General features: G+C 42.2%; 1 protein-coding gene across 7 annotated transcripts in view; it reads right to left on the bottom strand.

Moving 5' to 3' along the window:
• Positions 1–14,167, bottom strand: part of SYNE2 (spectrin repeat containing nuclear envelope protein 2) — a 257,594-nt gene that overhangs the window by 12,604 nt on the left and 230,823 nt on the right. For all 7 annotated transcript variants that reach the window (XM_034767822.1, XM_034767824.1, XM_034767818.1 and 4 more), the window contains 6 exons: positions 11,650–11,812; positions 6,542–6,729; positions 6,218–6,368; positions 5,134–5,316; positions 1,964–2,101; positions 590–784 (listed from right to left, as the gene is read on the bottom strand). In XM_034767822.1, the coding sequence (XP_034623713.1) occupies positions 590–784; positions 1,964–2,101; positions 5,134–5,316; positions 6,218–6,368; positions 6,542–6,729; positions 11,650–11,812 (1,018 nt within the window). The remainder of the gene's footprint in view (positions 1–589; positions 785–1,963; positions 2,102–5,133; positions 5,317–6,217; positions 6,369–6,541; positions 6,730–11,649; positions 11,813–14,167) is intronic.

The following is a 14,167-nucleotide window of genomic DNA, read 5'->3' as shown; positions in this document are numbered from 1 at the left end:
TGAGGGGCTGGGGGTGCAGGAGGGTGCTCTGGGCTAGGACTGAGGGATTTGGAGGGCGGGAGGGAGCACGGGAGAAGGTCAGGGGTGCAGGCTCTGGGACACTCTATCTCAAGCAGCTCCCAGAAGAAGTGGCATGTCCCACCCCTCTGGCTCCTACGCGGAGGCACAGCCAGGCAGCTCTGTGCGCTGCCCCATCCGCAGGCGCCACCCCTGCAGCTCCCATTGGCTGTAGTTCCTGGCCAATGGGAACTGCGGGGGCGGCACTTCGGGAGCAGCCTGCGGAACCCCCTGGCTGCCCCTATGCATAGGAACCGGAAGGGGGACATACTGCTGCTTCTGGGAGCCGCGCGGAGCAAGGCAAGTCCCCGACCCCGCTCCCCGGGTGGAGCGGGGCAATCCCTGGAACCCGCTCCCCAGCAGGAGCTGAAGGGCCAGATTAAAACATCTGGAGGGCTGAATGCGGCCCCGGGCTGTAGTTTGCCAACCCCTGCATTAAGACCATGCTGCTACTCAGCTACCGCTACGCAATGAGTATTTCATTTTCATATCAACACTCTGCCAAAGCACCAAGATCATACTTATCCCTTACAGGATGCCTGGAAGTTAATCTTTGGTGGAATCGAGAGACTCGTCCAAACACTTCCTGACAGTATCTATGCAGTTCCTCCAACTCATCTTCAATCAGGGTAGCATCCAAAGGCTCACTCTTCTGAATCAGCTGCTCTCCAAAAACGATTAGCTGATCGATCTTATTGGTGTTTAGGGTTATTTCCTGTTGGAAACCCTATATTGAACATACATAAGAAATGGTTACTTAAGCAACGTTTCTTTCTTGCCTGTGCTTGAGGCTGTCCTTCTGTTCTAGCATTGTAAAGTGAAAGGAATCTGAACACGGGCACAGTCATCTATCTTCTTTTGGCAGATAGCTTTCTATCCACCATCTGTAAAGGTTTGGTTTTTGTTTTGCTAGTAAAAGTTGTGTGAGTGAATTTACTGTGTGAATTTAGGGGCTGATTGAAATTAGCACAAAGTGAAGTTCTCCATCCATGCAACAGGAACAGCACAGGCAATAGCGATTCAAACTTGCCCACACTATCCAGTTGATGTACCTCAAATGTGTGAAAGAGTAGGCTATTCCTTATGCCTACGCAAAGCCTTCCAGTAAGCACCCCGGTACCAATGACTGTATTTGTGATGTAGGGACCTAGCCACTAAAACCTGAATGCATTCCATCTTTGCTATTGAAATAGATGGCAAAAACTTCTGGTCACCATTAGCTTGAACAAGTGACCTTAGGTAACTTGAACCATCACGTATCCTTGCCACTAAGTCACCTTTTGAACTTTGCACATATATAAACTGAATATATGCCGTGGAACAACAAGAATGTGTTATGGGGGAAGGACAGAAGAGTACTGCTGAAAGGAAAATCAACTTAATTATTCATGTAGCAAAGAATTAATACCTTCCTGAAGGAATGTCACAAAAGCTAGTATACATGTGGTGATTGAAATTTTCAAAGAATACACCTCCCAAATATGCTACATTGTATTAAAAATCCTCATGGGAGATAATAATATTACAGAACTGGACCTATCTTCAAGTTGGCTAACGGATTCTAAATTTTGATTTTAGGTATACAACTCTTTAGTGATTGCTGTTTATGTTTACCCAGATTTAAGCTATCTTTCAAGTTTAATATAACTGTCAATGACACTACGTTGTAAGGGGGAATGGAAAGATAGAATTGAAGACTCTGAAAACTGAACTTACAGTATTTTTTATGTTGAATTGTCCAATTATTTTTTTAAAGTTTACTGATCCTATAACAAATATGATCTGATGGACATAGTGTATGTTGTCATGAAATTAGTCCATAGATAACTGGCACGCATTATCAATAGACTATAGACTGACATTATCATCTTTGTTCTGTAAAACAGCTATTTTGAACGATACATACGTTTAATTGCCGCATTTTGTCATCAAAGTTACTCTCTGAGAAGTGTTCCACATTTGTCAGCTGAAGGTCCATTTCTGTGAGCCACACAAGAATGCTTTCCCTTGTTCCCTCAAACTCATCTCTCTGGTTGGTGAAGTACTGAATAAGAAAAGGGCAGCTGTACATTATTAGTTTAGTTACTGAATAAAGATTGTCATAGGAGCATTTTAAAACTGGCATTTTCTTTCAGAATTGCTGTTCATTTTAAATAGACATGTGTAAGGCCTTGTCTACCCACCAGAGATAGTCTAAGCTGGATATACTTAAAGCAGTACAACCCCTGCTAGCACAGACACTGTTATACTGATATAAAGGTGTTTATGCCACACAGGAAGGGGAATGAGGTATATGAATATAAAGCACCTTTATACTAGTATAACTACACCCACACTGGGGGGGGGGGGGGGTGTCCTGGTATAACTATACTGGTAAAAAAATAAAAAAATCTACCCCTAATCCACATAGTTCTGCCAGTACAAAAACTGTGTTTAGACTAGGGCTTAGTTGTTTTTGCTGCTAACTTTAGCAGCTAGTTTAGATAAAGGAAACAAGTCCCATCTCTAATTAAAATTAATCATCAAAATTAGCAAAATGATTAATTAGCTGGAATGTGGAAATATTCTCAAGTGTAATTATCAGGCCATTTGGTGTTAAAACCATTTGTATAAATTTGTTCTACTTCCTGCTGTCTCCCACCTGGGTGGATATCAAAAGAGGAGCTTTCTCCATCATAGCCTGCTAAATAGCTCCCAAACAATAAATATACTTAAGAGAGATTAGGTAAAAGAGTACAAATGACACCTTCTAACTGCAGGTTTCCTCCCTTTGCTTGGTTACAGTCAGATCTGCTGATTTTGGGGGATTTATTTTTCTTCCTAGCGCTTGCTGGGAACTTGCTATATCATAAATTGGGCTGTGACTAGCTTTTCCAGGCCCTGAAGTCAGTTTAACCAGCTCAGAGAGGATTACCTAAGTATTAGAACGAGCCCGATATTCTTTTGCTGCTCCCCCTCCACTGTGGCTCACGTTGCAGGAAAAAGGAGGTCTGATCAAAGAAAAGGGTGTGGCCAGTATGCCCCTTCACCATAACTTGGGACATTTTCAACCCTTTGGGCCTGTCACAAACCAGCATAAATTACAGCGGCCTACACTACACCAGGATCTAGGGAGAGAACTTTAAGCTTCTTTTGCACCTCAGCCCCACTCTGTGCAATTCAGTTGAACCTCAGGACGTTGCACTCTAAATTCAGAAAGGCACAGAGTTATATTCAGTCTTGGAACAGATAGGTGCAATTCCAATTAAGTTAGAAGAGATGCACATACTTACTCCAGTGCTGAAATTACCCCAATAGTAGGTGTGAGGGAGTTCAAAGCAAAAAGGGATGTGGTTAAGCTAGGGAGGTGTATTTGTGTAAAATGTGCTTATGCTTTAGCCATGAAAAGCCCTATTTATGACACAGCAGGCCCCCAGCAAGCCTATATTTCGTGCAGCAGCCCCCGGAGCCTTGTTTAGCATCAGGATTGCCACTCAGCATAGATCACCTGAGGACTGGTTCATAAGGCAAATGAAGAAGTCAAAGTAAAGTCTCTCAAACTCTGGCAGAAGTTAAGCAAAGCGCATCATGTACCATGAACACAGCCACAGAAGGGTGCTGGGTCAGAAGAGAGGCAGAACAGGAGCAATACTACCTGGGGGAGGGGTCAAAAAAGGGCTCTCAAAAATATTGCCTATTACTCCACTACTCTTCACCTTCCAGCAGCGCTGGTTAAAGCCAATCTATTTGTTAAGGACAAATGCCACCAAATGGCCTCCCTATGAGGTGCCCTCAAGCACTGATTGGTAACTTACACACCTTGCTGCATTCTCTGCTGGTTGCACTTTACTGAAAAAAACAAAAGGAAGTATTTCTTCACACAATGCACAGTCAACCTGTGGCACTCTTTGCCAGAGGATGTTGTGAAGGCCAAGACTAGGGTTCAAAAAAGAACTAGATAAATTCATGGAGGATAGGTCCATCAATGGCTATTAGCCAAGATGGGCAGGGATGGTGTCACTAGTCTCTGTTTGCCAGAAGCTGGGAATGGGTGACGGGATGGATCACTTGATGATTACCTGTTCTGTTCATTCCCTCTGGGCACCTAGCATTGGTCACTGTCAGACGACAGGATACTGGGCTAAATAGACCTTGGGTCTGACTCAGTATGGCCATTCTTATGTTATAAGAAGAACAGGAGTACTTGTGGCACCTTAGAGACTAACAAATTTATTAGAGCATAAGCTTTCGTGGACTACAGCCCACTTCTTCGGATGCATATGCACGAAAGCTTATGCTCTAATAAATTTGTTAGTCTCTAAGGTGCCACAAGTACTCNAAGAACAGGAGTACTTTCGGCACCTTAGAGACTAACAAATTTATTAGAGCATAAGCTTTCGTGGACTACAGCCCACTTCTTCGGATGCATATGCACGAAAGCTTATGCTCTAATAAATTTGTTAGTCTCTAAGGTGCCACAAGTACTCCTGTTCTTCTTTTTGCGGATACAGACTAACACGGCTGTTACTCTGAAACTATTCTTATGTTATGTTCTTATGACTGCAGCATCCCAGTTTGGATTGACAGACTTTCTTGGGATAACTTTATCCATGTCTCCATATTTAGTTCTAGTTAAGAACAAAGGCCAGCTTCTTGTACCTGACTCCTGTGCCAAGCCCTTTCCCCCCAGCCCTGGTTGCAGGAGTGTCAGAGGTGGGGTAGGGTGTGCCAGGAGCACAGCTGTCCCTAGGGAACCACTGCCACCTTGGGTAGATTAGAGCAGCAGATTCCACCCTGAAAATCGGAGCTATAACAGGCTGCCTGATGGCATCCCTTATCTTCTGTTGCACTAAGTGGAAATCCCGCGCAGCAGAGAACCTGGGGCAAATGTTCAACCTTAGCTTGAGCTGTCTTTGATTTTGCTGGTTTGTGTTCCAGCCTTATTGTTCCTTACATAAACTTTGGGTTTTGCATTTATAAATGCAAAATCTAACTGTAGAGATGAGCATTCTCATAACAACTTTGCACTTAGGTAGTGTTATTTCTACATGGGCCTCACAGTGCTTTACACTAACCCTCACAACACCCTGCAATTACCTTCAGTCTTCTTAGAATGGCAGCAACCCGTTTCTGGAGATTGTCCCAGCGCTGGTTGCCTTCATGTACCATCTGTTTCAGCTTGCTGGCTGAATCTGTACGATTCTCCCGGGCAAGCCGCCTATATTGTTTATTGATTAGCTCCAGCTGAGTGAGTCGCTCATGAATTTGTCGTTGAAATGCCTGTAATGGAAATTTAGTAATCTTATTCCTTTGCACTTCGGAGAAAGGATCGATAAAATACTGCAATCACGGAACAGAAAAATCAGATCCTCAAAATCAATCAAAACCAGGATTATATTTATCACCACAACCTGCCCTCAGATGTGTGTTCACAGCTCCCCACTGAAGTCACAGGATGTGAGAGCACATACACAATTTGTCCTACTTACAGAATTTAGTCTATTACAGTTTCTTGTCCAATTGGAAATAAATGATCACATCCAAAATAAATGTAGTATATAATAGCTGGCAATCTCTTAGACTTTTATAAGCAAAACAAACAGCTGACTTACACGAGCAAATAAAATGTAGCTTTTAATAATCTACTATTAAGGACTGTTTAGAGGATCATCAACTGCTTGGAGAAAATGTGTCTAAAAGCAGTTCAAACATTGGCCCCAGGAACTAATACAAGGGCACAGTCTATTTGTTAGAGCCAGAGCCAGTGCTCGGCATAAGCAGAGTAAGCAATTGCTTAGAGCCCCAAGCTGCTCAAGGGAGCTCCTATTAATTATTAGCAGGTGTTGGAGCCCCCCAAAATATTCCTGCTTAGGCCCCCCAATGGGCTAGTACCACCTCTGGTTAGAGCAGATAAGTATCAGGAATGTTGGATTCCGTTCCCAGCTCTGTCACTGACTTGCTGCCGAATACTGGGGACGTTATTTAACCTCTCTGTCCCTCCGTTGGCCTATCTGAAAGATGGGTTTAAGCGTATTCCCGTATCTCGGAGAGGAGCTGTGAAGTCTGTAAAGAGCTTTGAGAGGCTCAGATGAAAGGTGCTTTATATGTGCAAGAATCAGTATTCTCAATAAGCACACATGATGTCTGTGAAACATCAATAGCTGAAATGAAAAGTGTTCACCTCAAACTTCTTCAGCTCCTCTTTGGCATTTGTGTATAAAACTTCGGAAGAGTTGGGATAAGCTGCTGTCCTTTCGGCTGATTTCAACCAGTCTTCAAAGCGAGAATAGTCATCCAAAAACTTCTGCCACAGGCGCCAGGTTTCCTCAATTCTGAGTTGGGGGGTGAGAGGGAAGAAAGGCTCTGTTTTATCACAAGCTTGCCAATCACGTCGCAACAATTTTTGCTTTTCTCTTCAAAATTTGGTTCATGTAGAATGCAACAAAATTCCCTGAAATCTCGCACAGTTACATACACGTCCTAGACGTGTCAGAAAAGGACTCACTTCATTCGCCTCTCCATAGACATGGAACAAATGTTTCTCCACCGTCTGTCCAGACTCCTGGTAGTCTGCTGGATGGAGTCACATTCCGTCTCATTAGCACATGCATCTGAATCGCTCAGCAACTTTTCACAGATATTAAACACAGATTCTACCCCTTCACTGTGCTGCTCAATGTCTCGTTGCAGATCCTGTGATTAGGAAATAAAAATAGTTTAATTAACAAGCAATTAAACATATACATTCCCTTGTAATAGGTTGTAACGGACAGAGAAGAGTGATGCAATTTTAGTTTTAATGAAAGGACTTCCAGAATGTGTTGAACAAATGACAAACTGAAAGAAGAGATCAGATAGCTGTCATGAGAAAGTGCATTCTTCCCCATTTCATTTCTCAGTGAAAGTCCAATATCTTCATTAATAACTTGGACAAGTATAATACACATTCAAAATCCAAACCACACATTCTACATTGTAAATATGTAAAGACAAATGTATTTGTTTTTACAGTATCAGACAGCATCTTCTTCTTGGCTTATTCCACTATAAACTATAGCGGTGAATACACAGGATAATTCATAACCTCAGTGAATGCAAGAGTATAATTCACGTCACTCTGGTAATATCACAAACTGCAGAAGAGTGGCACACACCAAAGAGTCACATCTGCAAATTTTCAGTTTCTCCCTCTGGGATCATCTACTCCATGGTATCATTTAAAAATGCAAAGTAAAGTTCTCTTGTCCAATCTGCACTATGCATTTTCTTCTCCAGAGTCTGTACTTCCATTGCATATGTGACACTTATCCCATACATGCAACTCCTATTGAGACCAATGCAATAAATGCTGAATGTGCAATAGATATCCAAAGTGCAGCGTCAGAGAAGAAAACATCATCTGAAATGCTATTAAAAAGCCACCCCATGCAACCCTAGGGACTTGGGAAATACCATTTAATATTAACCACGTTTACATTTTTATGACCTCTTCCTGGCTCCACTACTGAAGATGCAATGACTCTGCTGGAACTTTATTGCAACACAAGCAAACAATGTCAATGGGAAATCCCATTAATGGTGATGCCAATTCCACCAGCAATCCTGAACAAGAAATCCATCGCTGGTTTTACAGCCCAGGGAGAACCCACAGGAATAGAGAAGAACACAAGGACTTAAAGGAAGATGCTCTCAGGAATTAATAAAAGACGAACAGTTTAACTTCAAAATGTTAGCACAAAAGGACCAAAACCCCACTGGCTGATCTAAGTGAGAGTAGCATGTGTACCTGAAAGCAGAATTAAGCCATAAATGACCAAAGTATATAGAGTATTTACATAAAAAGAAATATCCTTGGAGTTAATGAAAAGCTGCTGCTATTGATAATGATTTATGACATCATCCGTACTACTCACAGAGGTTTCTTTCTGAGGCTGCTAGAACACCAACTAATGCCAGAGTTTTGTATGTATCTTGCTAAAATTCAAATCTGTCTAGTTTGTTATCTAACCATATAGAGAAGAATGTCAAATGTGACTTGAACCTCTTGGGCCAGATTCTGCCACCCTTATTCACACTGCCCGTGAGTTACTCCTTGAGAAGCACCATTGATTTCAATGGGACTATTCACAGAGGGCTAGACTGTGACTTTAGGCAAGGGGGGTGATACACAAGCTGGCTATCCCAGTAGTACTTTTGTGCTGAATCATCACTTTGAGTAACAATTCTACCCTGATTCCTCCTTGCCACTGGGGGTGTAGTAATCTGTTGTTGGCCTATACCAGCAGTTTATTACTATCCTCCCATTCCCGCAGTAGCTCAGCTTCTGTGCGTGGAGGGTGGGGAAGTGGAGGCAAGGCTCTGTCCTGTCCCTAATCTCCCACTCCATGGAGGGAGTAAGCAGACAATTAGCCTTACTTACTCCTATCCACCTGGACCAAGAGCAAGGTAGAGGTATAAGGAGTGGTGGGGAGGTGTCTTACTCCTCTGTGTGAATCACCGTCTAGCCCAGAGTAACATACTGCTCAACACGAGTGTCAAAATCTAACCCGTGTTTTTCTGACTGACTGCAATGTGTATTGTTACAGTCTTCCTGTTCGTGGACAGCTCAGCTGTTCTTTGGTTCTCTGTTACTTTTGCCTGGTAGTTCTGGAGCTTCTGGAAAGCAAGAGCAGTAATCCTTATACAGATGCTAAAAGAAGATCCAGCACAGGATTTAAATAGGTTACTATGGATTCTAGGCTGTTCTCTCTACGCAAGAAGACGCTTGTCTTTTGAATCTGCGGCCTGTACATAGGGACAGATTCCACTCTCTGTTACGCTGCTGTAAATCTACGACTGACTTGAGGGATGTTACTCTGGACTTACTTACATTGGTGTAACTGTGATCAGAATCTTGCCCACAGAGTACAAAAACTATTCTATTAATGCAAAAGTGTCTTGCTGATACTACCAAAGTATTGTTATTATCTGTTATGTTTTGGTTCATATAATAACTTCAGTCAGAATCCTTGCTGCTATCACAACTGCTTAATTAAAATGATGTTAAATCTCATTAAGGTGGCAAGACAAACAAACTAAAACACACTAAATGATGAGGCAGAAAACATGCATACAGAACAAAAAACTCCTCACTTCATTGCTCAAAGTTTATTAGACTTAATTATTTAACTGGCCCTACAATGCTGGACTCCTCCTGCAATACTGAGACATCTTTAATTTGTATTTTAAATCTTAAACAGAATGCCTTATGTTGCAATCTTCAACTTGTAGATGAATGAAACATATTATAAAAGCATCTCCGCCTGCAAACAGTTACCCAGAGTTTTAGAATTAACAGTTATTCAAGACAGCATACATAGCACCTTTGTGATCATGGATGTCCAACATAAAAGAAGCCATTAAGACATATTCCTCACCATTAGCTGTATCCATCAAAATATTTTTTGAAATAAACCCAAGGAAGATCTTTTCAAACCCCTATGTGAATGCAACAAGCAAAGCTTAGTGAAAGCTTTGAGCTATTTAGAGTGAGCATTAGATATCCAAAGATACCTTGCCATATCCAGTGTGTTTAAAGGTTACAGCAGGAGGAGGCTAGGGGTGTCTCAGACTTCTTTGTTTAAAATGAAATCCAAGCAATCAAACAGTAGCTTATTCTATAGGACTCTGAGGAGTAAATAATGTATCTTTGCAGCTGAAGTCTGAATGGCCATAGTAAAAATAAATTAATTCGGACACAATTCTTTTGTGTCCCAAGTCTGTTTTCTGCTCCCAGGAGGAGCTATCTAGGGTGTCAGCTGAGCATAATTTATCACAGCCTATGGAAGCTAAAAGGTTTGAATGAGGGGGAAATAATTACTTGTTATTTACAGAACCGTTACAGATTAACCATTAAACACTGGGAGCCAAAGGCCACCCTTGCTGCTGCCTGCATGCGCAGCTCCTCCCACTAAAAGAAGAACAGGAGTACTTGTGGCACCTTAGAGACTAACAAATTTATTAGAGCATAAGCTTTCGTGGACTACAGCCCACTTCTTCGGATGCATCCGAAGAAGTGGGCTGTAGTCCNCTCTTTTTGTCCTGTGACTGCAGAGGTATTAATGGGCCACTCTATCTTGAATGGTCTCTTACGGTATGTGCTAACTATTTATGCTAAGCAATCTGTTCCACCTTGCATTTTGCTGTGACACTGCGAGTACCTTTCTCAGACCTGAAGAAGAGCCCTTTGTGGCTCGAAAGCTTGTCTCTCTCATCAACAGAAGTTGGTCCTGTAAAAGAGAAATCCTCACCCACCTTGTCTCTCTAATATCCTGAGACTGATCTGGTTACAATACACTGCACTTAACCGAGTATTTTTGAGACACTTTATAGCAGGGTTCAGAGTAGCAGCCGTGTTAGTCTGTATCTGCAAAAAGAACAGGAGTACTTGTGGCACCTTAGAGACTAACAAATTTATTAGAGCATAAGCTTTCGTGGACTACAGCCCACTTCTTCGGATGCATCCGAAGAAGTGGGCTGTAGTCCACGAAAGCTTATGCTCTAATAAATTTGTTAGTCTCTAAGGTGCCACAAGTACTCCTGTTCTTTTTGCAGATACAGACTAACACGGCTGCTACTCTGAACCCTGCTATAAAGTGTCTCAAAAATACTCGGTTAAGTGCAGTGTATTGTAACCAGATCAGTCTCAGGATATTAGAGAGACAAGGTGGGTGAGGATTTCTCTTTTACAGGACCAACTTCTGTTGATGAGAGAGACAAGCTTTCGAGCCACAAAGGGCTCTTCTTCAGGTCTGAGAAAGGTACTCGCAGTGTCACAGCAAAATGCAAGGTGGAACAGATTGCTTAGCATAAATAGTTAGCACATACCGTAAGAGACCATTCAAGATAGAGTGGCCCATTAATACCTCTGCAGTCACAGGACAAAAAGAGGGGGCTAGTGAGTTAGAGATTGTTGTAATAAGCCATAAATACAGTGTCTCTGTTCAATCCATGATTTTTAGTGACTAGAAGAGTAACGAATTTAAGCTCCCAGCCTCATCTTTTGAAAGTATTGTCATTTTCTTTTGAGGATGAGGACTGGTAGGTCAGATATAGAGTGATCATTTTGTGAAAAGTGTTCACCCACAGGTGATAGAGTGCTTTTGACTTTTTCTCAGAAAAATGATAAAAGACAAAAAAATCACCTGCAAAACAATTTCAAAAGATGAGCCTGGGAGCTTAAATTCATTACTTTGCTAGACACTAAAAATCATGGACTGAACGGACACTGTTCAGACAAGAGATACCTTGAGCGGTCCCTTACAATATGTGCTATTCATGCTAAACAATTAATTCCACCTTGCATTTTGCTGTAACATTGGGAGTACCATTCCCAGACCTGAAGAAGAACTCTGTGTGGCTCAAAAGCTTCTCTCTCTCTCACCAATAGAAGATGGTCTAATAACAGATATTACCTCACCTACCTTGTCTCACTTTGGCAGGAAACACAATGGCTCAAAATGTGAACAACAGAAAAGTCTGTCAAGGAAAGGAAATGGGTGATTTTAAACATAGGACTGATCACAATCAGCATCACTTTAAGCCCATTTATTTCAGATGCTATGATTTCCCCACCTGCTGCTCAGCGAGTCTTTTCTGGATCTCTTGATCATCACAGATGTCATACACAACAGGCTTGGAAAGCTCGGCCTCAATGCGAGCCAACCAGGTGCGAAGGCTACTCATATTTTTGTCTAACGTCTGTATGACAGCAAAGGTCCCTTCCAGTTTCTTCAGCCTGGGGATATTGGAAAGAAAACAGATTGTTATAAACACATTTAACATGGAAGCAGTATTAGCAGAGGCTCTGGAAATGAAGAAAGTATGATTTATAGAGTATTCTTATCTCCAAACTGACCTGCCTTCTGCCACATTTTAATTATAACCTACCCAAATTGGCACATCTACCAATGTGATATATGCCATCATGTGCCAGCAATGCCCCTCTGCCATGTATATTGGCCAAACCAGACAGTCTCTACGCAAAAGAATTAATGGACACAAATCTGACATCAGGAATCATAATACTCAAAAACCAGTGGGAGAACACTTTAACCTGTCTGGTCATTCAATGACAGACCTGCGGGTGGCTATTTTACAACAGAAAAACTTCAAAAACAGACTCTAACGAGAAACTGCTGAACTCGAATTGATATGCAAATTAGACACAATCAATTTAGGTTTGAATAAAGACTGGGAATGGCTGAGCCATTACAAACATTGAATCTATCTCCCCGTGTAAGTACTCTCACACTTCTTATCAACCTGTCTGTACTGGGCTATCTTGATTATCACTTCAAAAGTTTTTTTTCTCTTACTTAATTGGCTTCTCAGAGTTGGTAAGACAATCCCACCTGTTCATGCTCTCTGTATATATATCTCCTCAATATATGTTCCATTCTATGCATCCAAAGAGGTGGAATGTAGCCCACGAAAGCTTATGCTCAAATAAATTTGTTAGTCTCTAAGGTGCCACAAGTACTCCGGTTCTTTTTGCGGATACAGACTAACACGGCTGCTACTCTGCAACCTGACATTTAAGGAGATGTTGTGAACAGGGAGCGGCCCTCCTAGCCTCATTCGAGTGCTAGTGGGTTCCTCAGTCATTTCCCTGAGGACATGTATACAGAAAACTTGCCCCAGTGTACATTTTGTGTATTTGAGACAATCTAGACACCCACATCTTCCTGGGGTGCAGTGTGACTCCACATTGCACAAAATGCTGGGCTGTGCATCCCAGGTAGGAGCTGCTCCTTAGTCTTTGAGCTGCATGCTCCATTGCTTGCATAAGTGAAGCCATTTACATTCATGCAAAATGGGTCTAAAACACTATTGGGTCAATTCGGATCTCTCCTCTCATTTACACTGGTAGTATTTTACAACTATTTGATACAAGTATACATGAGGCAAGGCAGTGGAAAAATCATTATTTTCCCTAGTTTTCTAGGATGGGCTCTTTCTCAAGCTACTCTCACATGTGAATTACAGTTCAGTCTGGAAGGACAGGCACCCTGCCAGCAGATTTTGATCCTGCTGGGAATATGTTAAGTAGGTTGTGCTGCCCCACTGAGGGAGATGGTTTGCTACACCAGCTCTATACCTGGGGGATGGGAGTTGTTCTCTAGAGAGAGAGATGGAAGACGTAGGGCATGGGTTGCGCATGGGTTGTCTGAAGAGAGGAATCTCAGAACAGCCATGCCTTGGGAAAAGGTTTGAACTGCATATATGTGTTGTTTTAGTGTTAATTTCTGTGTTAATAAAGCCAAACCCCAGGAAAAGGGGTGAGTTTGGACACTGCACTCTGTGTGGACTATGCCTCTGCCTCTTCTGTTTTCAGCAGATCTGAGGGTTAGGGCACACATCTCTATGGCTTCCCTAAACAGGCCATCTATACTTTTGTCTCCACAGCAATGGGATATTTTGGCCACATGGACTATGTCCATGATGGTTTATGCAGAAAAGTGCAACAGAACTCTCTAACATACATGAAACAGAGCGGTGAAGCTAGCATAATAAATCTAAAATGAGAAATTTAAATAAGCCACTATGAAGAGAGAGAGAGAGAGAGAGAGAGACATGTTTCAGAAAAGGTCCTGCTCTGATTTGCAAGGACAGCAGAGACTCTGGGCCAGATCCATCCCTGGTATACTCCCTCTGTAGTCAATGAAGTTACATCACGAAGGAATCTGGTTCTGGCTCTCTCTTGCCCAGATGGGTTAACTTTATTTCCCCTCACTCGCATCTTAGCATCTAAAATAGGCCAAAGTCACAGGTAGTATATCCATTCATCTGCTCCAGGATGGTGATTCCTGTGTAGCTGTTTTGTACGGGTAAATTGACAATTCCTGATTGATGATTTCCATGGGAAAGGTAGATTGCTACTCTGCCGTGGCAGCTATTGCCCTGCTTCAACAATGTTTTGGAAAGGCTTTTTCAGATACGACAAGAGAGCTTGATATTATAGTACAGCAAATGGCTCTAGTCCAACTGGATATAAGAATGGCCATACTGAGTCATCTAGCCCAGTATCCTGTCGTCTGACAGTGGCCAATGCCAGGTGCTTCAGAGGGAATGAAAAGAACAGGTAATCATA

Source organism: Trachemys scripta, chromosome 4, assembly GCF_013100865.1.
Source record: "Trachemys scripta elegans isolate TJP31775 chromosome 4, CAS_Tse_1.0, whole genome shotgun sequence".
Taxonomy (NCBI): domain Eukaryota; kingdom Metazoa; phylum Chordata; order Testudines; family Emydidae; genus Trachemys; species Trachemys scripta.
This window is presented reverse-complemented; position numbering and strand designations above follow the sequence as displayed.